Below are 24,670 nucleotides of genomic sequence, written 5' to 3'. Positions count from 1 at the left end.
CACAGAGCTGTGACTCGCCAAGACTACTTACACCTAAAGGCTGAATTTGCAGCATCTGTGCTAAAACTTATCAGTCAAATCCTTTTGGCTTGTGTAAATGCCCCTGATGAAATCTGAGGGGTAAGAGGCACAGGAGATGATGCTGGTGCTGTAGGGCTATCCCTTGGGAGTTGCTTCCTGCCCCTGACCAGAATAAGCTGGCACTTAGAGCACAATGGTGTCCTGCCCAGCACCCAGGGTGTGCCTCATCTTACACATCCCAGGCTACTGCAAAATTACAGTTCATCTGTCTGGGCCAATTAAGTCTGATATTTAGAAGCCTGGGGCTTTTTTTGTTTTCTTGGTCAGATGAATCCCTTAGCCAAAGAGTTAGAATTACTACTTTTCACATTAATCTTTTAAAAGTTCATTTTCTGTGCCTGTGTGTTAAGCCCTCAGTTCAAAGCAACAGCAGTGTAATAAGTTGTTCCTGCTGGAGAGAAGCCAGGGGAATTATTCAAAATGCAGTAAGAACTGATAGAATCTGGCTGCCTTAGTGCCTTGAAAGGCAGTCTTAATTTCTTTTAAAATTGGAAGTTAACCAAATCCCTACCTTCTGAGCATTCATTTTACAGTTGTGATGTTTTGCACATTTGTTGTCCCTGGGGCTCCCACTAAGGCAGGTATTTCCATGGAGCTGCCTTTGGCTGCCTTGGAGACCTGGCAATGGCAGCATCCCCAGACCCTGCTCAGGAGGGCAGAACACTTCTCTGTGCCCTGAGTTTCACCTGTGTGAGGATATTGCTGACACTGTCCTGTCCCTTGGCTTTCTCTAGTAAACTTGTCTTCAACAGAAAAAAAAAATAAAAATTATAAAAATCTTCAAGCCAATCCTTGCTTCTTTGCTCTTTTCCTGGATAATTCAGGGTATGGAAATGTAAGCATACATCTGAGGTTTATTTGTTGTGCACGTTTTTCAAAACCAGATGTTATTTTAAACATTTGACATTGAGTTTTGGCTCTGGAGGTGTTCTACTGTATGCAGGCTCTGATCCATCACAGATGAACAAAGCCATGGCAGACTTGAGACTGATTTTGTCATCCTTTAGGGTTAGTGAATGATAGGCATTCACGTGCTAAAACTGATAAATTAGTTGCAGAACAGAGGCTTTGTCCAGTGAAAACCTATTCTGAAGTGTTACTGTATTGAGTGTCTTTGATTATGTTAATATAAGTACTTTGTCAAAAACAAAAATATAACATAGATTCTCATGTGAATATGAGCTTGTTTCTTGAAAGGCTCTAAAATTCTTCACTTAGTATCAGGTATTGCAAAGTTGGAGATAAAAGTAGCCAGCATAAAAAAAATAGGCATCTTTCATTTCACAAAGCTGTATGTTAATTGAATATTCAGAACTTTCATAGTCTCCCTAATTTAAATTTCCATTTGTTATCCTGTCATCATTGGCTGATATGAGTAATGGCTGTTACATATTGTTCTGTCTGGTACCTTGCAGGTACAAGGATTCATTACAGCACCAGGTTTCACCTCTCACATAACTGCTGCTTTTAGTCCTGCCACTGAGCTCAGCTACCTTCAAAACCTACCTTGAGCTACTGACATTTTCCCATGATTTCCATCAGGATTTTTTTTTTTAATGGGAATAATGTGGTTGTATCAGAAATTCAGTTTAATGGTAACAAGATTTTGAAAGCTATGCTGATTGAAAAAACTAGAAGATGGACTTTCCCCTGTCAGGCTTGCACTTATATTCTCCCCAGCTGAGGTGCTTTTTCAGCACAAGTCAGCATGTGGTATGAAATTTCTAGTTCCAAAAAACAAAAACCAACCAGTGGAAATTTCTGGAAGAACCTAACACAGAAGTCACAAGCAAGCCTGTTTTCTTGCTTTATTTTTCCATGTTATAGAATAATTGCTCAAGACTTTAGGATCTGATCCAGATAGGACTTAAGAACTGGATTTCATGTTTTGATGGGATATGTAAGAAATCAAAATCTTCGTTTTGCACTCAAAAATTTTGATGTGTATCAACTGGAAAAAAGTAGTTGTAGAATTATCACTTTATCTCTTACTAAATTAGTGCTTAGGCAACTATTCATGCTTAGCTGTCATAATCTTTTCTATAGTCCTTCTAGAACTACCACCCCTTTGACACTTTTCTCCAAGCTATATATGAATATTTTTGTTTTGGATTATTTTTGCTCGGAAGTAACATTTTCATATTTTCAGACCCAGGCATCATGTTACTGTCTGTCCTGCAACCTTAAATTTTTCTCATTGATGACCGGAACATTTCCATGTTGAGGATATTTTGTAGCCCTAATAATGCTTTTATTTTCTCATTTAAGTCAGAATTTTAGATGTGTGTTACAAATAAACGTACCAAATATTTACTTCTGGTTTGGGTTGGTGCTTGCTTTAAATCTTGCTTGTTCGCAACCCTTTTGGCTCTCCACTGCCTAGCAGAGCAATTACAGAGGCTGATCTACCTTGAGGGCTGGCAAGGGCTTTGCTGGCCCTCTGTTATCTCTTTCAGCAGGGGATCTGGAATTATCCCAGCTCCTTGACACCCTGTCTTTTCTGCAGTCAGATACTTGAAACCTCTCCCTCTGTTTCTCTGAACTTCGTGGTGCATCACAGACTGTGCTTAACCAGGTCTGGGTAGTCCAATGCCTCTGGGCATCAGGAAGCAACAGGGCATGTCCAAGAAGACTGGAAGCTAAAAGAGAATGAAAATCCAGAGGCAAAACCAAGCATGTTTTAATGAGTATTGAATTTTCAATTTGCACATTAGAAATAAAATCCAACTCTGACTAACTGGACAAAATGCAGGAATGGGTGTGAAATAGCTCAGAGACAGAGAGTGCTGCTGCTCTCACCTGGGCTAAACAAGAGACCAGCAGAGGCATTTACACTGTGCTGGGGACAGCTCAGGCAGGTCAAGCTCTGCAGGATGGAAGGGAAGTCTGCCATGAAGGAAAGGAAATCACCACTAAGCTTTCTCTCTTCCACAACCAGGAAAGATCTTGCCCTACTGTCCTAGCCCTGCATCTGCTTCTGAAAAACTTCCATTGACTATCACTTAGAGGCTGATTTTACAGGAGCAAAGTTCAGAATATAAAACTAAATGGAAATTTTTTTCTCTCACAAATTCTTTAAAGTCTGACAGTCCTTCATCAAGTCGGTTCTCTGGAGAAGGGATTTCTGTTGTGCAGCACGAGTTTTTTAGAGAGAGCAGCTAACCTGAACACTGTGGAAAACTGGGTGTGTCCTGGGTTAGGGAATGCAGCCTGTTAGCAGTGAACTGGACTTGCATGGTCTGTGTCTTTCTGCTTGAAATCTCATTTCAGAAAGCTGTTCTTCACTTTGGGGATTTTTACCCAATATAACTCTGCCACTTGGAGACCAGTTTAATGATGAACTTTCAGATGCTTCCTCTATACCTTGATTCTAACTTTTTGCAATCCCCTACTTCATTTTCAGTAGAGACTTTGGCTGCCTTTGACCCGAGTCTGTTTTATACATTCCTCCATCCACTCCTTGAATCTTCCAGAACTAGCCAGATAATAAAAACTGAAATTTCATCAGGTCCTTATTCAATTGTGTTTGCACACTTAAAATAATTCTACAGACACTGTACTACCACAGCACCTGTTTATAACATACACTAATACAAAATATATGCAAAGATCACGTGGGACCATTTTTTCCACTTGCCAAAGACTTAGAGAAGTGGTAGATGCATTAAGCTCTCTATTTGTAAAACAACATCTGTAAAAGATTACTCACCATGAGAAGTAGATTGCATCCGATATTTTGCAGAAATTTGTAATGTAAGCTTCCAACAGCACTCTGTTGCAGGCTCTCAAGGATATGAGAAAACATAACAAGTGGCAGGCACAGCAGAACTGGCAGGAGCCCATGTGCTAGAGATGCAGAATTCATATTCAAAGTGATATTCGGGTACCTTATCTCAAAAGCACTCTTAAAGATGGACATAGTCTGTTTGAATTAGTCTGTAAACACATGAGAGAATATTTGATATGAAACAGTGTAACTAAGAGACATTGGCACTGGTTTAAGTAAAAGAATCAGAAAAAAATGTGCCTGAGGACTGTGCTGGGATTTTATTTTGTTTTTAAAAGAAAAAAAAACAATGTCAGTTGACAAGGGAAAACTATCAAATAGTTTTCACTTAAATACAGTAGTTGACTGAAGCCTATTGTGAAAGAGTAATTAAGGATCAAGGTCGGGATGACCTTGGATGGATGGGATGCTGAGCAACCTGATCTAATTGAAGATGTTCCTGCTCATTGCCGGGCAGGGTGGACTGGATGACTTTTGAAAGGTCCCTTCTGACCCAAAGTGTTCAATGAATCTGTGACACAGAAAAATATCTGAGGGGGGAAGAAATGCCAGGAAAGGCCCACAGAATTATGAATAGCAGTGAGGAGAGGAGAATTTAGAAAAAGCTGATGAGAAAGGCAGCTTGAGATGCAGCCTGCTGAACTGTGTTGGTAATTAGGCCAAAAAGAGAAAACATGCAATATAGTGAAAGAGCTGATCATAGTTCAATTTCAGAAGCTGTAATATATCCAAGTCTTATCTACACTGACTTAGATTGTTTGGGTAGGATATTCTCATTTATAGTCAAACATCTGCTTTATCCTAATATTATGAATGCTAATAATCCAACAGGTTTTCAAATGTTCTGAAATAGTTATCCATGTAATGCAATTAAAAATGCCTACTGGTACTCTAGATTTTTATCCCTACTCTTCTCATATTCTCTGCAATTCCCCCTCATGCAACAGTAATTAATTTTTTAATTAACTGTTAAACTACCCACAAATATGAGTAAACTTTAATTAAAGTGGAATTTTAAAAATGTTTCCCAAAAATCACTCATAACATTTTTAATACCATACTGAGATAAAGTTTCCTTGAGTTACATTGCTTGTCCTCCTCAGGCTGCTAGTACACATATTTTCCCTTTATTAGATGCCTCCCCTGTCTCTTCTGATTCCTGTTTGACAAACAGTACACTAGGATGTGAACACATGAAAAAGGAATCTTTTCACTCTGTCTGGCAAAAAATTAAAAGGTTTTAAATTACTGATGGTTAGCTTGTAATAATGAAATAATGAGGCTGTTAAAACCTTGTGGAGTGTCTGATTAGGTTGTTCTCTGTACTGAAGGCTTTAACTATCCAGAATTGTCTGACACCTCCCTATCCCAGTGGGTTCCTGAAAACTTAAAGAATAGCTTAGAATAAATGAAATCATACCTCATACAGGAGAGTGACTTCTTTTCATTAGAAAATGGTGGTATATCAAGCAGTTGAAATGGATTTAACAAGCTCAAATTCAGCACGAAATGGAACAACATACTTTTCTGGCAAAGAATTATAGAGTAGGACAGCAAAATTCAGCAGACTCTACTGCAGCAGAAATCTTCTGCTAGCCTTATGCCAGCCCTAAAATCAGACATGCCTGCTTTATTTTATCAGGGTTTGTAATATGAGTGAAGAAAACTGGAAGCTGAGCTTTCCAAAGACTGCAGCACTAACCCAGCTGTGTACAGAGGCATTTGAGGGCTCACTAAATGCCTGCCCTAACTCACACTGCCCTCACCCCCTAGCATTAGAAGAGCCTAAATAAGAATTGTTTATACAAATGACAATATCTGAGCTCTTAAAGAATTCCTCTTCTGCATTAGGATGAAAATATTTAGTATTCTTAGATATTTTTTTAATACACGTATTTGTCCCGATGACTTTCTCATGCAGCCAGACATTGTCCAGTGAATGCCTGTATCCACATTTATCCTGAAATTTCCAGTAAGAGCACCTGGCTTCATTCCTCTCAGAAACCTGCAACCGGTGTTTCCATCAGCAGCTCAGCCCCTGAGGTCCTGTAAACTGGAGGCCACATCCCTCCTTCAGGTGAGAGAAATCAAAATCCGGGGAACAAGCTCTGCTAACACCCAGCTCTCACCAGCACCAGCTTGTGAACTCTGCTGCACAGGCTCACCAGAGCTAAACAGAGCTCAACGCCATCTGCTCCATGGCTTGCTTGAGTCCCCCTATAGTGTTATTAAGTTATTCTCTAGTTACTTATATAAAATTTAAGTACCATATGTAGTGGTGAAAAGACAGAAAATAACAGCTGATAGCTATTGGCACTATGAAGAGCTACTGGTACCAAGAGAAGTGCTGGAAAAATTTTTAAGCTCAAAGCCAGAGTGGGTATGAAGAGCCTAGGAAATACCCTCTGAATGCTGGAGAAATCAAGTATTTTTGCAGTAAAGTACTGTGCCTGTTCAAGCCTGATCCAATTTATATTGCAATATTTAACTCCTTGTGGACTTTGATGCCTTTCTGGAAGCTGTGCTTTCATCAGCTGTTACTGAGCTTGCTCCGGGCCTATGTGAAATGGGAGGATGTGTTTGGAGTGCAGGACAAACTGGGTGATGCCACTGTGTCCTCTGGCCATCATCTACTGCTTCCACAGCTTAAATTCTTGACTAGGATGAATGGATAAAATAGGTGAAAACTGTACAGATTTTTAATAGGAAAAATATGTAGTGAAAGTTTCATAAAAATACATGCCTTTAAGAATGTTCAGGTAGTTTTCTCTCATGAATATTGCTTTAGATAGCTGAGGTGAGGTTTTGTAGGATGTGGGGGTTGCCTTTTTTACATTTCTGTCTACTTTAAAGAAAGAAACAAACCCTTTCATCGGTGTTCCTATGATCATTGTTTTCACCCTAAGAGAGTGAAAGCTGCTCACCACCCCTCCTTACAAAGCTACTGCTACAAACCAGCTGTTAAAACATTTTCTGACCTACCTCTATCTCTGGCATAAAAGCAGCACATTAAAAACCAAACATTATGGATTCCCTGAAGAATATGACCTTCTGGAGTTTAGCATTTAGACTTTTTTGTATGGTCCTCCAAATCTGTTGTCATGCTGTAGAGATCCTGAGATAGTTTGCTGTTTTTTGCTTGCACCCAAGGTCTTCTTTGCTATTGAAGTTTCTGAAGCATCTCCTCCTCAGTCAGAACTACTTAATTCCTGGAAGATTGTGACAGCTTCCTGCCCTTTCCCAAGAGAAGCTATTCTTCCTTAATTATGCTGAAGTTGCCAATGCTAAATTAGGTACCTACAAGCAAGAGAGTGTCTGAATCCACCCTCCGACTCTTGTCTTCCCTAGGAATGTGCTGCAAATACTAACACCTGTGAAAAGGTACTGGGAAATGGGAAAAATTTTTCTTCTCCTCCCTTGCTGTCAAATCTGTAGAGCAGAGACAGAAAGGCCTGGCCACTGCAGCGACCAGTATTTTCAAGAATTTTGTTTTCATATACTAGTGAATACTTCCCTCTGCAGGAAGCTTTAAGCTGACAGCAGTCACAGCCTCTGGCAGTGTAAAAAAAATGCTCAAAGCCTGGAGCAGGATCTTACAGAAGATATTTGTGTTCTTATAATTCTTGAAATTTCACCCACCTTCAAGCAGTACCTAAGATTTTTTTTTTTCTATTCCCATGAGCAGCTATTTGTATTCTAAAATTCTAGAAATTCAACCTTATTTGACAGCGGTTGCACTGTTAAATCCTTTTCCATGGTAGTTGTGCAGCATCCCTATCTTTGGAAAAGGCTTGTGCCATCTGGGTCCCAAATGGCTGCTACCATACCTCATAGCAGGTGCCATCCCAGTGGCTTGAGCACTCCTTTCACGGCAGGATGGGCCTGGCTCCTGAGAAGGCTAAGGGTTACTGATGCAGTCTTTGATTCAGCCATTTAACCCCTTCTGTCTCTTAAAGTTAGCCACAGACAGCTTGGAACGATTTCTGCCATGGGGGCTCCTCGTTAGTAGGGTGAACAACTCTGGTAGAGAAAGGAGCTCTCCATGACTGCTTTAAGCCCTTCCTTTGCCTGCCTGTTTGGGGCCTGTCCAGCCTGTAAATGCAGCAAAGCTGTGTTTAAGACTGCTGGATCATTACCTGTTTTCTTTCCCCTGGTCTAACATGGACACTAAACAGTATGAAGAGATGATAAACTGATCATTCTTTGTTATACATGGCAATTGCTGTCAATAAATTTGCGAAAGAGAGGACTTAGAACAACTGACTTCTTGGGGATGGCTTTTTGCACATTCAAGAATGTGCACTAACCCAGAATCTTCCAGGTGAAAATTATTAAATTTTAAAATTTAATATTTTTAAATTTCCATTTATTTACTAACTCTTGTTCATTGTTATCTAGGATGCTAACTTTGGTTCCCCCATCCCAGACAAGATAGTAATAATGTTAGAGGGAGAAGGAATTTAAAAAAAGGGCAAATAGAATAAAATGGTAACTGTAAGAATAACGACCTCCTTTCCTTATTTAGGGCAAGTTTTTTGATGTAGTGGGTGTAGCTCAATGTAACAACTTTGCTTCACCAGTCAGTGACCTCTACTTTCAGAGGGCCTTTTAGTTTCTACACCAGTTACAGAACAGGGTCATACACCAATTTACTTTTTACATTATACAAAAGTATGCAAAAAAAAAAAAAAAAGGCAACACTGTGTTCTGTCACAACCTTTTCAGAAGAAATACATGGTGGTTTATTTTCCAGAGGATAATAAGCTCCAGTGAGATTTTTATAAACATGAAAAATATGTTTGCTATTTTGCACACTGATTAGAGATTTCTAATGATGTATTCTATATAAACTTCAAAAAGCCTGAATTACAGCAACTGTGTGCTACTGCTGCTTCAGCTGCTTATTCCTTACACCACTGTTCTTAGCTGTAGAACAAAGACAAATTCTGCCTGAGGGTTGTATTTGGCTGGCATCAACCTAATACTCATTACACTCAAATGCTTGATAATGGTTCAGTACGGTCACACATGTTGGCAATATTGAAAATAGCTGCCAAGAGAAATGCTCATGTTAATAATAATGGGATTCGCTAGTTTGTAGCAAAACTGTTTGCGTTTTTTTTTTGCCTCAGTTGGAAATCTGATCAAGAAGGATGTTACACACCTGAAAAATGCAATCCCCTGACTTTCTACAGTACTGGGCAGGACCTCCTTCTGTCAACTGAGATACTTTTGTTTGCATCTCTTCCTCTGGTATTCACTCTACTGTTATGCAATCTTTGTGCACCTTGGTCCATAGCTCCCTTCATTAGCTAACAATACCAATTTTACCTCGGTTTGCTGGGTCCAGATTTCCATCAGAAATGCAAAAACCTAAGTCTTCATCAAGACACTTGAAAAATAAAATTGAACTTATTTCAGTAGTCTGTAGACTAGAATTCTCAGGCTGCCAGGAAAATCCTTTAAATTACCAATCCTGTGTCTTATCAGCCTTATACTGTATCATTCTACTTCAAACTGATTTTTGTCTTGGCCTTAGGAGCCACTTGGTTTAAACGCGGATTAAACAAGTTCCCTGTTCCCTTTCCTCATAAGTGTTTTAGGAAATCCTAACCTTTTAACAACTTTCACTTGCAATAACAGTTAATCAACTAACTTGCCTTCCAAGAATTACTTTTCTTTTTTAAGTCTTCACTCAGCCCCTTAATCACTGAGTTTTGTTCAGCAGAGCACTGGAGCTCTGGCCAAAGCTTGTTATTACAGAAAGAAAGTGAATCCTGCAAAGTAAGTTTGTGAAAGTACCATGTCTAAAATAATAATTTATTTTTCTTTTACACACACCAAGTATGAACAGCATAAATTTAATATAAATGTTAATTCGTGTACAGAAGTCAAACACATTATTTCAACATTAGAAATTGCAACATGTAAAAGAATTATTATGTAGCTAATATCAAATGCAAATAAAATGAAACTGCTGTAACTGCACCTAAATTAACAGCAAAAGGACAATTTAATATGGTGATGAAATACACTGAACCAAAATACATAGTGGACCACAACAGTTGATTGCTTTTAAGAAAAAAATTTCAACTTGAAGTCTTTCCATTGCATTGTTTTCTGTCTACATAATATTCCTTTCTGACAAACAATTTTCAGATACAACAGCTTACAAACGATACTTGCATAGATAAGGCCCTTAGACATTTTAACCACCTGGTCCATTCCTTGTCAATTGAACTGAAACGATGTATAAAATTCCAAAAAGAAGTCTGGTCTACAGTATTAGTTTCAGATTGTTAAGAAGGTTAAAAAAAGGTTGGTTTATTTTGTCATTCAATAAATAAAGCACTTGACTGAGAAATGCCAAATAGTCACAATAAAAATAAAGATGGCTCACTCAAAATGAATTACACGTATCTGATTTTAAAAATCAAAAACTATTTTCAGTTTAATGCTAAACAATGTTTTTTAAGAAGAACACGGCCTGATTAGAAAGTGAGCAAGCTGCTGTTCCACATGGCTACCACAGGCAAGCACAGGTGCTGGTTTCAAGGGACAGCCTGGATAAAAGTAAGGCCTTTATGAATATTAAAGCACACGTTTGTCCCAACAGGGAGGTGCTAACAACAGGAAACACAACCTAGGGAGCTGTACATTAAAGCACATGTAATCTGTATCTGTCAAGATTTTTTTTGCCTGTTTTTGTCTCCAAGAATTAACTAAGGTATTGAACCTCAATTTGTTTTGTGTTATGACTACAGCAATGTAGCCTGGTGGTACATTAATGTAGAGTCCTTCAAAATACCAGTTTTCCATTTGTGCACTGCTAGATCAGAAGCAAAAATTTTATTGGACATGTTCTTCCTGTAAAATTTTGCATCAAGTTAATGGAAGCAAACTTGCAGATGGTACTTAAGTCTCATATTATGCATGTTTATGATTGCTAGAATGGTGTTCATTGTTTTGTTGGTGGGATTTCTTAACATTTGTTTAAGATTTATTACATACAATAGACGCTGAAAAAATTCTGTGTGAAAATACAAGAATAGGAATTGTGGCAAATTGTTTCAACACTAAATATAAATTACTGCTGTATAGACTATTACAGGTAATAAAAATCTTTTAAACAAATTATATTTCAAAACCCAAATTTAATCAAACTAACCAAAACAATTTAACATTCAATTTCACTAATCTTTAAATTGAAATGCTTAATACACATGCTTTGAAGAATTATTCATCAATAAACATGGACTGTGAATTTCCAGTAATTATGTATCAGTGGGGTGTTCCTTTTCTTTTCATTACAAGATCCAAAGCAATAAATTCCAAACTTCTCTTCTTCAGGGATATTCAAACCATGTAGGGTGTACAGTTGGCTGTGGAAAGAGAGGGGAAGGAAAGAGACTTTGATTTCAGCAAACATACTGCATACGTTAATATGACTTAATAGTTAAGATAATAGTGTAACAAAAACATTCACAGTCTTATACCAATGCTGTGTTCTTCCCTTTCCTCTGCAGCACTAACTCCAAATAATTAAGAAACTGTTTAGTCAAATGCTCAAAGCGGTTTTTTTCTTGAGAGCTTTATAGTTTTAAGACACCCCATTCTTCAGTACTGAATGCATTCTCTCATCATATATATACACACACAGAACATTTTTAACTGTACTTCAAAATAAAAACCCTTTGGTTCACCTTCACTGAATGCAAAATATTAATGCAGACAACTCTCAAGTGCATTTTAGGTCATTGTTCTGAGCTGTATTAGCTACATACATTATACATACCATAGCAGCAGTCACTCATATTGCATATTTACCACTTTTGATCAGAGTCTACACTCAACTAAGCACCAAGTTCTGCCTGATGTATGTACACTGCATAGACAAAACTCAACCTCACTGTGATCATCAGTGGAGTAGAAGAAAACGTGTCAATTGTATCCTGCTTTGAAGTGACTGACTCTAGGGAAGGCAGACAAGTTATTTCACAGGTAAAGTCAGCCCAGTGTTGTTGTATCTGTCTAACTTACTCTTTTTTAAGTTCCCTTACACAGACCAAGATTTACAAAATCTGTGCTCCCTGTTCGTTAGCAGCAGCTGAAAAATAACTGAACCTTTAGGAAATGTTCTGTGTGCCTGGGATTAGAAGCTTCCAGCAGTAAAGTTAACACAAGAGCATGGATTTAATGCCATTTTCAAACTGCTTTGTAAGCTTTCAAAAACCATTCTCAAGCCACTCCAAAATAAAACAGGGAGGCCTCAGAAGTGACAGATATACACACTTAAATTCACAATAGCAATTCACACTTATATCCACAATAGCATATTCCAAAAAAAAAAAAGTCAGAGGAGACAACAGTCTCTTTTTCTGACTACCCAAAAAACAGTCCTCCAAGCATCCAGAGTAGTAAGAGCTCCCACTTTCGTACATAAATTTAAACCCAAGCTGGAAAGGCAAATAATTAAGAAATGACTGAAAAATAACTCAAGAGTCATTTTAGGAATAAAAACCATAACCTTTCTTTGTGCTGCACAGCCAAGAACATCAGACTGTGTGATCCATCACCAGCTAGAGGGCAGTAGAGATATGCATGGTCTCCTTTGGAAAAAGCAACAGAGAATCTCTACAAGCCACCTTAGGGCGGTGTCTGTGAGGAAAGTACAACTTCTCTAACAAACAGTGCAGCTGACACAATGCCACTGAGAGGGCAAAAAGCCACAGTGAACAATCCCGAGAGGTTTACTCACCTTTACTATCCCACCATGCTGCATTCAGGGACAGCAATGTTATATATGCTTGCTCGGGAGCTGTAAGAAAAACCATTAGGTGTAAGTCATCTGATAATTATTTCAGACTTCTCAATTCATACTGTTAAAAAACTTCTTATACTACAGTCTGAGCCTTTCTAAAGATCACTAAAAAGCTCCAAACCATTAATTACCCCTTATCATCTGTATTTGCTACACAAAGCCAGTAACTTCTGCATTTTTTTCAAACATCCTGCAATTTGTGGCTGTTGATTGTTCCAAGAGCAATATAATTAACTTTGATAAAGTAAACCAAGGCAATGTTTAATTAAAGAAAATTCCTACAACAAAACACGAAAACCATCTCACTTGATCTTTAGGTTTGATGTCCAAAATCTAGAAGAGCAATCTGGAGATACACCTGTTCTGAGACACAGATGCTAAATACAGACTCTTGAACTAGCTTATGAATTTTTTATCCATGACTTGTAAATTGCTACTGCATGCTGTATTTAATATGTTTAAACAAGTGAATTCATAGTAGTAAGATACAATGCTTGCTCCACCTATTTAAGTACCATTTACTATAAAACTTATATGAGGGGAACTGGAAGGAAACTATTATTTATGTGCTATAGTTAGTTATTAAAAGGCTTTTCCTTGCAGATTTATCAGTAAATTTTTCTTATATATACTTGAAAATATTCTCCTCTACCTAGAAAAATAATTCCATAAATTGTGTCTCAGGGAGATGCAGCATGAAATAGCATGTGTGAAAGTGCAAAGAACACTCTACAGTGGAACACCCATTGAAAACCTGGCTGAAACTTCTCCCATTTTTCCCCATCACCCTTAAGTCAAACTCAGTAGGGAATTTCCCAAGACTCAGCCTTTGCTAAGGACTTGCTTAAGGACTAGAAATAGGTAATGGCAGAAGTATTAATTCTTCTACAGGACATTCAGGTGTTTTCTTATTCCTTCCCCTATCTCCCCACTCCTCCCTGCCCCTGACAACATTTACCTCCTGAAATTTCAACATGCAGCTCTGCTCCCTTTCTCATAAATAGACACCCAGACATGATTTTCACACATTTAGCCAAGGCTGAGTGTTTTCACTCCCTTGATCTGTTGGTAATCTGATTTATCTAGTAACATTAAAATACAGCTTATTAATCCTTCCCAGACAGCATAGTTTTCCGTGTTTTCTAAAAACCATCATTTTCAAAATATTCAGGTGACACCAAGTGGTTAGTTGTTGTACTGCTATCTGCTCAGGACTGCTGTGTACCAGTACTATATAAACTTCTGTAAAAACCAAGTATTCTGTAATGTGTGAAAGAAAAGAAAGACATACATACCACAAAAAAAAGTAAAAAGAAATCCAGAATGCCTTGAGATTATTAATCAAAGCAGCCCTTTCTCATTTACTTACCTTAGAACAGCTATATGCTTTAAAAAGAAAACTAACAGCAAAACCCAACCTGTACACATCATCAAAAATTAAGTGGCCAAAAACCTAGGTTTCTGTAAGAGAAGTTACTTACCAGAAGGAATTAGTCCCTACATCATCTTTGTACACTCATGTTTATTATAAAGTTGCTTCCAAGAAACACACTCAGACTTCTCTCAAATCACAGCCAGTTATCAAAAAAAAAAACAAAAAAACCAAACCCAGACAAAGCTCCCAAACCCCAAAGAAAAACCACAATATTGATCAGCAGCATCAGCATCACTCAACACTTCCATGAGAAGGAAGGACTCTGTCACATCTAGCAACTTGTCTTTACCTGTAGATATTTCTTTCAACACAGAATATTTACTGAACTGGAACAGAAACAACTTCTTTAGAATTAGACAGGGAAAAGAAAATGTACTTTTAGACTCCCTAAGGCTATGTTTCAGCATCACAACAATGCCAACATCAAAAAGGGTTTTTTAATCAATATGAAAGATGTGTATCTTTCAGAAGTCAGCCCTGTACTTTTGCTTCAAATCAGAGCTCTGTATGCTCTCTGCAGGCCCAAGTCCTCACAAACCAGAATGCACAGAGGCCATAAAAAAAAAAAAAGAAAAAAGTGTTATTCAAAGATAACAAGACAGCATTACTAGCACTAGGCCAATAGGTAGACAGCTGTAAAAAGCAAACCTGGTATTTGGGAATACTGCTAAATACCAATTCACATTAACTGTGATTGTATGGCATAATCAAGTGCTAAAAAGCTCTAGAATACTAAAAGCTTTAGAATACTATTAATTTAAATCCACTTTAACACATTTCCCTACAGCAATTTTAATTATAACTGAGGAGATAAAAATCTCAACACATACTTTCTTCATTTTTTTTTTTAAATAGTCTGCATTCAGGATTTGCCCACAGCTGTGAATAATCACTCTTAATCTAACTTTAATTGTTCCCTTGATTCTTTCCCAGAGAAGTACAGGAGAGAAAATAACTTTAGGTAACAAAAGAAACAAACTGGGCAGGTACATATGGTCAAGCACAAAACCTGCAACTGTCTTTATTCTTCTTTTAAGAAGAGCCTCACAACACTATTTTGAGTTTAGTACCCTGTTTATCTTTGTGTTTAGGATTACATGGGTTATAAAGGTGTGGCCCTAATTTTCCTAGCTAGAAAAATATGGAAACAGACACTCAACTAGTCAAATGCTGTGTGTACAAAACCAGACACAGATACTTAGCCATTTGTCAATCAAAATCACTTTGGCCATCTGAAAGCATCACCTTATGGAGGTGTCCCACTAATGTAAACCAAGCACACCTCTGCTGAAGTGGACACAATGTATAAGGCTTTGTGCTTCAGAGGTTCTTCTTCCTCTAAGACCTTTTGGCCATGCCAAATCCAAACCCAAGGACAATGAAGAATGTAAGGAAGAAGAAAAAGCTTGTTTACATTTTAGTCATGCATTGAAGAAAAAAAAAAAAAAAGTATCACAGTCAACCCTGAAATAAGTCTGCTATGAACTCATCCAAAGGAGAAACCTCACCACAGCCTACATACATCTCAAGAACAAGGGCTAAGTAGCAGTATTAGGAAGAGAAGAATGGTAACACTATTTTAACAGCGTACTGCAATCACTTTTCCAATTCACCAAAATTAGAACAGGTGAGGGAAAAAACCGACTCCCACCCTCCCCAATTTTATAATATAAAAACTTTCCTCTTCTAGTAGGTGCATTCTGATTTTTTAAAAAATGCAATATATATAAATGAAGATGCTAGAACACAGATTTTCAAGTACATTTTCAGCACCGGAATCATCTCACAGATGACCTTAAACCTAAGTTACTTACATGTTGTCTAATTCTTCATCTTATTCCTCCATTCCAGTAGATAAATGTAAGCAAAAATTACCCTGGCATTGGACTGTTTAGGTACTTACAGTGTTTTCTCAGTGCTCTCATCTAATGGTCCAGACTCAACTGACACAAGAACCAAGTCTTCTATAGACTACTTTATACAAAACACACACGTGCACCAAGATATGTATACCAAAAACCATTTAAAAGTAACTTTTCTAGCTCCAGCTCTTCATATATAATCAAAAATACTTATGCTTACCTAGATGTAAAAGTGTGAACTGTGCTGCCAATTCCTTTGCATCTTCTACTGTTGTACAGAGTTTTTCTGGCATGAAATAACTCTGGGAATCATCTGCAATACTAGAAATAAGCACCTTGTACACCAAGAGTATTTTCCCATCCTGACTTGTGGTTGAATACAAGCAGTATTCTGGTGGTGCCCAGCTATTTTTATGGCAAAAATAATCCAGATGCATTACTGCAGAACTGAAGTGACTCAGCTTTAAAGAATACATGCTAATTGGAGTAAGCTTTATTCCTGGAAAAATGGGATATGTACTTCTTTCAACTTCAGGAGGGCTTGGACTGTGCTGACCATTCAGACGAACTGAAAGACTTGCTGGTTTCCCCAAGGATTTTTGAGTGCCATCTTCTTTGTTAGGAAACCCTAAGAGGTTTTCAGAACTAGGACTTATCTGACCATTAAAATGTTGCTTCCAAGAACTTTCTTTGTTAACTGGCTTTGCCAGTGTTACCTCAATGCTGGCTCCATCAATGCACTTTCCGTTCATTATAGACATAGCAGCAACTGCATCTTCACGGTGGAAAAAATGAACAAAAGCATAGTCCCTCAACTTCTTCACACGTTCAACTACTCCTGGCTTGAATTTGTTGAATTCGGCTTTAATTTTGTCCTCTGTAGTAGATATCATTAAATTTCTCACATACAATACTTTAACTCTCTGCATAGTTTCTTCATCAACTACTTTCTCAGGATCTGCCCAGTCTACTTGAATAGTATGACCCCAGGGCTGGAATGTTCCTACAGCAAAGAAGCATTACATAAATAAGAAACATGCAAAGGAAATCAGAATCATTCTTATCACCTATCTCTACAAAAGAAAACATGATGCATACCACTAGAAACTGGGTTTTGTTGCCTACATCTACTAAATTTACTTGAAATGGTTGAAGTAAATGAGACTAAAAAAATGACAAGTGCTCTGTTACCTCTGGGTTCATTAAGCACCATAAGCTGTCAAAACAAAGACTCTGTGACATGCACACAGAGAAACACAAAAGGACACCAAAAGTAACATATTTAAAAAGCTATTAAACACAGCCTCTTCAATAACACTACCACTTTAAAAAGCATGGGCACCACCTGGAAATAGTAACCTGAATGTACAGCTCCAGCACAACCCTTACTCTATGTTGCAGCAGATGCCAGAACCCAAACTAAAAGAAAAAATCCAAAACCAAACCTGCTTTGTTACTCATGTCAACCCATCATACTGATGATTTATTTTCCATTCAGTGATCTGGAGGTATTTCACCCACCACTTTGCACATATATAAAATATACCAATTACATGTTGAATATGTTACATATTATTACAAATATTATATTGATACTTATTACATATTTTATATATTGTAGATACTTTTGCATATTTATTTTCTTTTCCTTTCAAAATTATTTTCTAGTAAAATACTAAAGACCTACCTTTTTTAAAATATGAAACATTCATGTATTTCATAGTGATGAAAATAACATTACTCATGATAACCCACAGAAAATACAAGGCACATTCAAGGCATTATCCTTTCTAAGCTCACTTTTAAGAGAATTTGATTGCAGAGCCTTATGCGTGTAAATGAAAACCGAATGTGTGCCCATACAAATACATATTGGCATAAATACCTAAATTACACAAAACTGATGTCTAGTCTTTAATTGTCAGAACTACCTAAATTACAGCTTCTTAAAAAGTTTAACCCCCCCCCCACAACTACAAAACATAAAAAAATAAAATCATCCTTAGCCTAAATGCAATACTGCAGTTTTATAGTTCTCAAAACACCTTAAGGAACGGAAAACACAAACGATCCACCATCTCATCCCCCCACAATATGGAAATAGATACTCTCCATAAAAACTCAGTTTAATTACAAACTTTTACCTGGGATTAGTCGTCTTCTAGCCATTGCAGCTGCTCTGTGAGATTCATATTCCACAAAGGCAAAGCCACGATTTTTAGTTTTGTCAGTGGCATTTGGATAAACAATGACATCCACCACTCCTTCTGTAACTTTTTTCATTTCATTCAGTATTTCTTCTTTTTTCTTATCTTTAGGAATTGCTCCAATAAACAGCCTGCAGTTGTCCAAGCTTACGCAGACACCAATAAACTTCCCTGGACGAATTTCATAATTATTAAGAATCTTGATGGCCAGCTGGGCTTCCTCTTTAGTGGTGTACATCACAAAAGCATAGCCTCGGTTCTCACCACTGAACTCCATCATCAGTCTGAGCTCATAGATCTTCCCAGCTCTCTCAAAAACAGGAACTAGCTCATCTTCATACATATCACGAGGAATCTTACCCACAAAAACTTCACAGCCACGAGGTGGTGGAGGACCTTCCCAACCTTAAAATAAATTGTCCAACAGCAATCTTAGTACAAATGCACATTTCCCCCACACCCAGTTTGAATGTGGGAGTTATTAATTTCTGGTCTCAGCTAAAAACTAGCACATTCTATTATGTCTTGTTTCTCTTATGTTTAAATTTTTAAAAGTGCCAGAAACCCACAGTTTGCATTTATTTCAATTCCATCTTCTTGGGCTTTTTTCCAATGGAAACTGTATGACAACACACTGAACCTGTTTATCAAAAACAGGTTTACCAAGAGTCTCTATTTCAGTAATTTTATGCCCCTTACAATTTTATTTCAGTTATTAATAAAACTGATATACCTAAGAAAGATACCTAGGTAATAACTTCAGTTTTATTTTCTACTACAATGCTTTAAAGTTACAAAATGTTTCTCTGCGCTTCTTGCCCCCATATTTTTCATAAATTTCACTGAGGTCCCCAGTGCAGCACTTTTTTTATTTCCTTGACATCATTCAAAACCTCCAAAAAACATTTTGCTTCCACTTTCATTCATCCAATAAAATAGCACTCCCTAAGAAGAGTAGGATACAGAGCCAAACTTTCTGCAACAGCCAAAAACAGACCACAGTTTTCACAGGCAGTAGTGGATGGTAGGAAAAAAAGAAGAAAAAAAATAAAATCCCACAGAACAAGTCAGTCTTTGGTTGACATCTGAAAGCTGCAGAACATCTATGTGTCTCTCCTTAAGCCAAGGCCATATAAACATTCTCTCATATCTCTGCCACATATACTGAAAGATATGTTCAACAGATACTGAAAAGATGTATTTATGCATTTAATATTATGGAGTTATGGTCTTCAAATACAGCACTCCCTTCACCCAGAATAATAAAGAAAATAATTTTTAAAAAGTTTGTTTGGCTTTGTTTCTTTTTTTAAATTAGACAACACAGGCAGAAGGTTCAAAGGCAGACACTCAAATCATGACTAAAAGCTTTTTCTAAAGGTTTTGACAAGGCAAGATTTTACAGGAGAAAAAGCAAGGAATACAAAGATGGTAGAAAAAAACTATACTAGTATGAAATGACAAAGCATAATGAGGCAAGGTGAAAAAATAATTACTCTTGACAAGTTAAGACAAGAGGATAATTAAATAATGTACTTTGGTTTGAAGTTAAGAATAAATTATATTTAGATGATTTTGTAATTAACACTTTTTCCTTAATGTACTGTCAGAGACCCTGTAATTTACTTTTGAAAAAAATTAACAGAATTGAGAGATTTTTGCCTTCTCACAAAATCATTTTTCATCTAAAAACTGTACAGAAAGAACTACATGGCACACAGGGAAGCTACCAAGTCATCAGAATTGACATGCATTTTGGAGTCACACTGCCATGACTTATCTAGGAAAAAGCTTGGCTCTGTTCCACACAGCATTCCACATTTTTATCATTTTCACCTTTATAATCATCTCTGACCACCTGAGCTGAGGTCTGACTGGACATGGCAGCTAACACCATTGCCAGGCTAGTACTGCCATCACTCACATCATGCCAGTCCCTTCCCACATAAAAACAAAAAACCAACCGTACACCATTTAGGAGCTCCAAAGACAAAGGCAACTCCACACCTCAGTAAAGGAAAAAACTGTGCAAGAGTAATGAAATGAAAAAGCAATCTTTCTTTATTTATTAACTAAATAAACTTTTACCATCCTCGTCAGCCCAATAACTTATTGAACAGTGATTCTCAATAAGCAAAAGCCACATCCCACACAAAAACGCCCCCTTCTGATTTTAAAGCTGCATACTAACCCAGCAGTACAGCACATTACTGCCAAGTGGAATTAGCCTCTGCCTCCTGATTTAAAGAAAACTGGTCTGTGCCACATGTGCCCATGAGGGACATGTACTTAGCAGAGCACACATGGAAAGTTAGTCAAAATATTCCAGTTAGTTTCCTTGCCTGGGTACTTGATTCACTGCTGGATGACAGAAAATGGGGCTCCTATTTTTGCAGCAGTTCAATCAACATTAGTCAGAACCCTCCCACTGTTAGTGTCCACGTCATCTTAAACTTCCATGTAATTCTAATGACTCACATGCCTAGTGACATCACTGGCTCCACTGCTTAGATGGCAGCAAACATAAAACTACAAAAATTCACTTTCAGCTTTTTTTAGAACACTGTACAGATACATTTTCCACAAGCAGCATACACTAAACAAGAACTGTACCAGGTAAAAACCTGCAAATTTTAGGGCAATTTTCAGCCACATCTGCTGAAAACAGGGCTGACAGTGAGATTATCCTTTGACAGCAACACAGGCTTATAGAAATCATATCTTAAAGAAGGAAAATTCATAGTGAAACCCTTCATTTATAAAGATACTGTAATTTCCTACATGCCATCTCAAACATTTAAACCTCACCTGGCCTACAGCCATTTATAGTAACACAGAGTCATTTCCAATGTAAAAAAAAAATTATTTACAATGTCCTACGAAAATACATGAAGATTTGAAGAAAAGATATATACCTAACATCAATGAACAGATTGATGGAATAGAAACCTTGTCAAACCCATCTAGTTTCAGAAAATATTAATAAAATTAACTTTGCTAAACAAACACACTTAATACTGTCTAATGCTCTAATTAAAAGACATTATTAAGTAAAATGTGTATAACAATTTAAGAAAAGGCTGAAGTTATTGATGCCCTGCAGTTCTTTTTCCAGTGCCATTTTCAAAAGAGTTTCACAGGGCTTCCTTTTGCTATTTTATACAGGCTTAGTAAAAGCACAGACAAAATATAAGACAAAAACTTCCAGAGAAATAATTTTGATGCAGCTCTAACTTTATTTACTCACTGCTGTATGGAATTTAAGTTCATGCTTATAAGCATAACTTATAAAGACATGGGATCACAGGCCACAAGTGAGAATGAACTGAAAGAGCAGCACAACAAATTTTCCTTCTTTGTGCTTGTCTAAGTGCATAGTCTGATTCAGAAAGAAAAGTTACTGTATTCCATGTCATACAACCAGGCTTCGTAGCAAAATTCTTGTACACTGCTAATGTCAGCAACACTGGAAAAATTATTCAAAATAAAAGAAATATTTTATTGCCAACTCTGGAAGAAAATGAGTTAATCTTCACTGATGCTCTCTCAGAGAACAAAAGTTCAAAAAAAAAGCTTTGGCCAATGCAAGTGATAAGGTGTAAGAGAAGACACTAAGCAGCTTAGGCTTCTGTCAGCAACTTGTTTTTCCCTTCTGTGTCCCTAAATGTTTTGAAGCATATTCTCAGTCATATGGAACACACTTGGCTTTGTGAACCCCACATTTGTTGAGCTACCTGTCAATTTTAGGTGGCTTTAAAGCTGTGATTTTTAAGTCCACCTAAAGTAAATGTTCCAGACAGTCCAGCTCAAGAGATTTTAAATTGTTGGAAACTGTAAAACACATCAGGACTCTCCCTATATGTGTTGTGTTTCTCAGACTGTTTCCTTAAGCTTCTACTACTGGTCACTGGCAAGATACACAACATGAGGCTACACCAGTCTCAAAAGAAATGCTTACCTGGTGGAGGACCACCAAATTTTCTCTGCCCATTTTGCTGAACCATGCTGTATCCAGTCTTCTCCATTAGGGCAAGCAAAGCTGCCCCATTCTGAGCACCACTTCGGATCTTGCCACATCCATTTGCTGCAGCTTTATTCTCCTCATGCATATCTGCAACAGCTTCAACAGAATATGGCAAATATTCCATTTCAGCAAATTCTAAGTTGTTCTGTGCACACAGAAGCTACCAAAAAAACCACTCAGGCTATACTTGCCTATTTACTGAAACTTTGTTTAGCAAGAAGCCTCAATTCTACATCCAGCCACTATCACATGTGTACTTGCTTTCAGACCATTGATCTGTAGCTGGGATAATCTGGAACTTTACCCAGCTGCAGAAATATGTACTGTAATAGATTATGACATGATCTATACTCAACCTCTCTTAAGCGCCATCACAGCTAGCACAACATAAGTAGCACAACTATTTTTAAGCATGCTGCCCTCAAGTAGAAGAATGAATTCTTTCATAAACCATGTCATCACAGTTGTGTAAGGCACCAATAAACTACTCCAGGTGACAAGCTCCATTTTCTTATCACTACATTTTATGCAAATGCCAACTATTTCAAATTTGTATTTTAGTATTAAAACGCCGGAGGAGCACCTCACGTCCAAGTCCAGTTATTACAAAAAAGTCAAAGAACCCATGAACAGAAATAATTTTGTTAATACCGATATAAAATAAAACTAGTCAGAACAATCTGGCAAAACTAAAGGTTTGAAATAATCCCACCCCTGGGATCCCTATTTTCATGGCTTTATCCATTTTCACAATTTCAAAAACTAAACCTTATCAATACGGTTGCTGCTGCCCTATCTCCAATTTCTCTGGCAATCCAAGATCCCACCCAACAACTTTAGGTTTCTGTCACCCAGGTGATGAAAAACAATTGCACCACTTGGCAATTACCAATTTTACTTGCCAAGCCAATAAAAAAAAATCTCAAGTCAGATGTTTCTTTCATTGCCTCTTTTTCCTTCTGCAATTTATTTATTCTTTTCCCAAAATTATCTGCCCCAATATCTGCTTAGGCAAGCAATCTTTTTCATCACTTCAACCCTTTGTCCAGATGCGATTTCCAAGTGCTATGCCACTTCTTGAGAAATGCTGCCCAAAAAATCATCACCAGAAAAATAAAGGTACCACTGTTTATTCTTCAGTGCCCCTTACATTTTCAGCTTTGTCTTCAGGCTCAGGCTCCAAAAGACAATGTCCTGAGACATCAGCAGTTTACTTTTTATAAGAAAAACATTTAAAAACCGCTTAAAGTTCACAGAAACATTTCTTGACAACCCACTACTATTTGCTCAACAAAACTGAAGTTTTTAAATATACTGTAGACCAAATTTATGGAGTGATGCAGTGCCTGCTCCCCTCCTACATTTATGGATATTATGCAATGATATTGAGACAGGGGCTGCAGCTCATTCCCCACTCCTGCCCCAGCTTTATCATTTCAAATGTGCTTTGAATCAATGCCATTACTATTTCAAAGGGCATTTTTTCCCCAACAGCCTTCACATAACAGACCCCACAAATCCTTCAATTAGAATAATGTTAGGAGTTATTTTTCCCACTGCAGGAAAAAAAGACTTTTGGTGGGGATGTATTTTTTTGTCTTTTCATCAAACTAGTATTCACATTGGGGCAGAAATCCATGCAAGCAACCACTCACAAGAATTTTAAATTGTATCTGTCACAGGGCATTAAAAAAAGCCAATTTTTTAACAAAACTCCTGGCTTCATCAAAAGGAGATTCCAGAAAGCAGCAGGGCAGAGCACATCCAAAAAAAAAAAAAAAAAAATCCCCCACAGGCACAAGCAAAACCAGCATGGCTCCCACCTGCTAGAAATGGTGTCCCATCTCCTTTCAGCAAGTGAATTACACTTACTGTGTTTCACAGCCTACAAGCTGCACAGCGATCCCGTAATTAGGAAATCTTTCGGCAGCCTCAGGCCTAACACGGTACGGAGATGACAACGAAGCCGGAGCGAGGGAGAGGCAAACTGCTTCTCGCTTTGCCGTCGTTATCTGCAAGGGCAGCAAGCGGGCACAGACGGGCACCGCGGCAGCTCCAGGGGGCGGAGCGGCCCTGAGGAGCTGCAAGGGGCCCATGCAGAAGCAGGGCAACCTCGGGCACGCCCCGGGCACAAACGCCACGGACGCGAGGAGGCACGGCTGCATGTGGGACAATAAGGGAAGAGAAAAAACTCAACACCCCCGCCGCCCCGAATCCCTCTGCGCTACTCCCGCCGACCCGCACTTTCTCCACACCGCTTCATCCCTCATCGCACTGCCTCCGCCTCTCCCCACGGCACGACACGGCAAGGACGCGAACGCACCACTGTCGCCAGGCAGACGCGGCCAGGGCATGACTCCCCGCTGTCCCGTCGGGAGCCGAACGCCACAGAGCGCCGCCCAGCCGCCGGCGCTGTCAGCGCCTCATGCGCCCGGCCCCGCGGGCACGCAGGG

At 38.1% G+C, this 24,670-nt stretch overlaps 1 protein-coding gene and 1 long non-coding RNA gene across 3 annotated transcripts in view; one reads left to right on the top strand and one right to left on the bottom strand.

The window, feature by feature from the left end:
* Positions 1–10,917, top strand: part of LOC135299071 (uncharacterized) — a 19,282-nt gene extending 8,365 nt beyond the window's left edge. Inside the window, exon 2 of the long non-coding RNA XR_010361102.1 lies at positions 5,790–10,917. This is a non-coding gene — a long non-coding RNA (uncharacterized LOC135299071). The remainder of the gene's footprint in view (positions 1–5,789) is intronic.
* On the bottom strand, positions 9,658–24,670 carry RBM46 (RNA binding motif protein 46). 2 transcript variants are annotated; one of them, XM_064417445.1, is made up of 6 exons: positions 24,541–24,670; positions 22,152–22,313; positions 18,131–18,598; positions 16,207–16,989; positions 12,627–12,686; positions 9,658–11,250 (listed from the first exon to the last, which is right to left on the bottom strand). In XM_064417445.1, exons 1-6 carry the CDS (start codon positions 24,569–24,571, stop codon positions 11,225–11,227), a joined length of 1,530 nt encoding a protein of 509 aa, XP_064273515.1. In that variant the 5' UTR covers positions 24,572–24,670; the 3' UTR covers positions 9,658–11,224. The 2 variants fall into 2 exon arrangements, with proteins under 2 accessions (XP_064273515.1, XP_064273516.1); XM_064417446.1 differs by lacking the exon at positions 24,541–24,670 and adding an exon at positions 24,090–24,220.

Source organism: Passer domesticus, chromosome 4, assembly GCF_036417665.1.
Source record: "Passer domesticus isolate bPasDom1 chromosome 4, bPasDom1.hap1, whole genome shotgun sequence".
In the NCBI taxonomy this organism is placed as follows: Eukaryota; Metazoa; Chordata; class Aves; order Passeriformes; family Passeridae; genus Passer; species Passer domesticus.
This window is presented reverse-complemented; position numbering and strand designations above follow the sequence as displayed.

Bases quoted from the DNA above. Each gene is read 5' to 3' on its own strand.
- RBM46 (XM_064417445.1), bottom strand. From the start codon at position 24,571: ATGCCCTGGCCGCGTCTGCCTGGCGACAGTG. The intron at 18,599-22,151 runs GTAAGCATTTCT...ATTTATTTTAAG, and splicing joins ATTTGGTGGTCCTCCACCAG to GTTGGGAAGGTCCTCCACCA. The intron at 16,990-18,130 runs GTAAAAGTTTGT...TCTTTGCTGTAG, and splicing joins TAGAAGACGACTAATCCCAG to GAACATTCCAGCCCTGGGGT.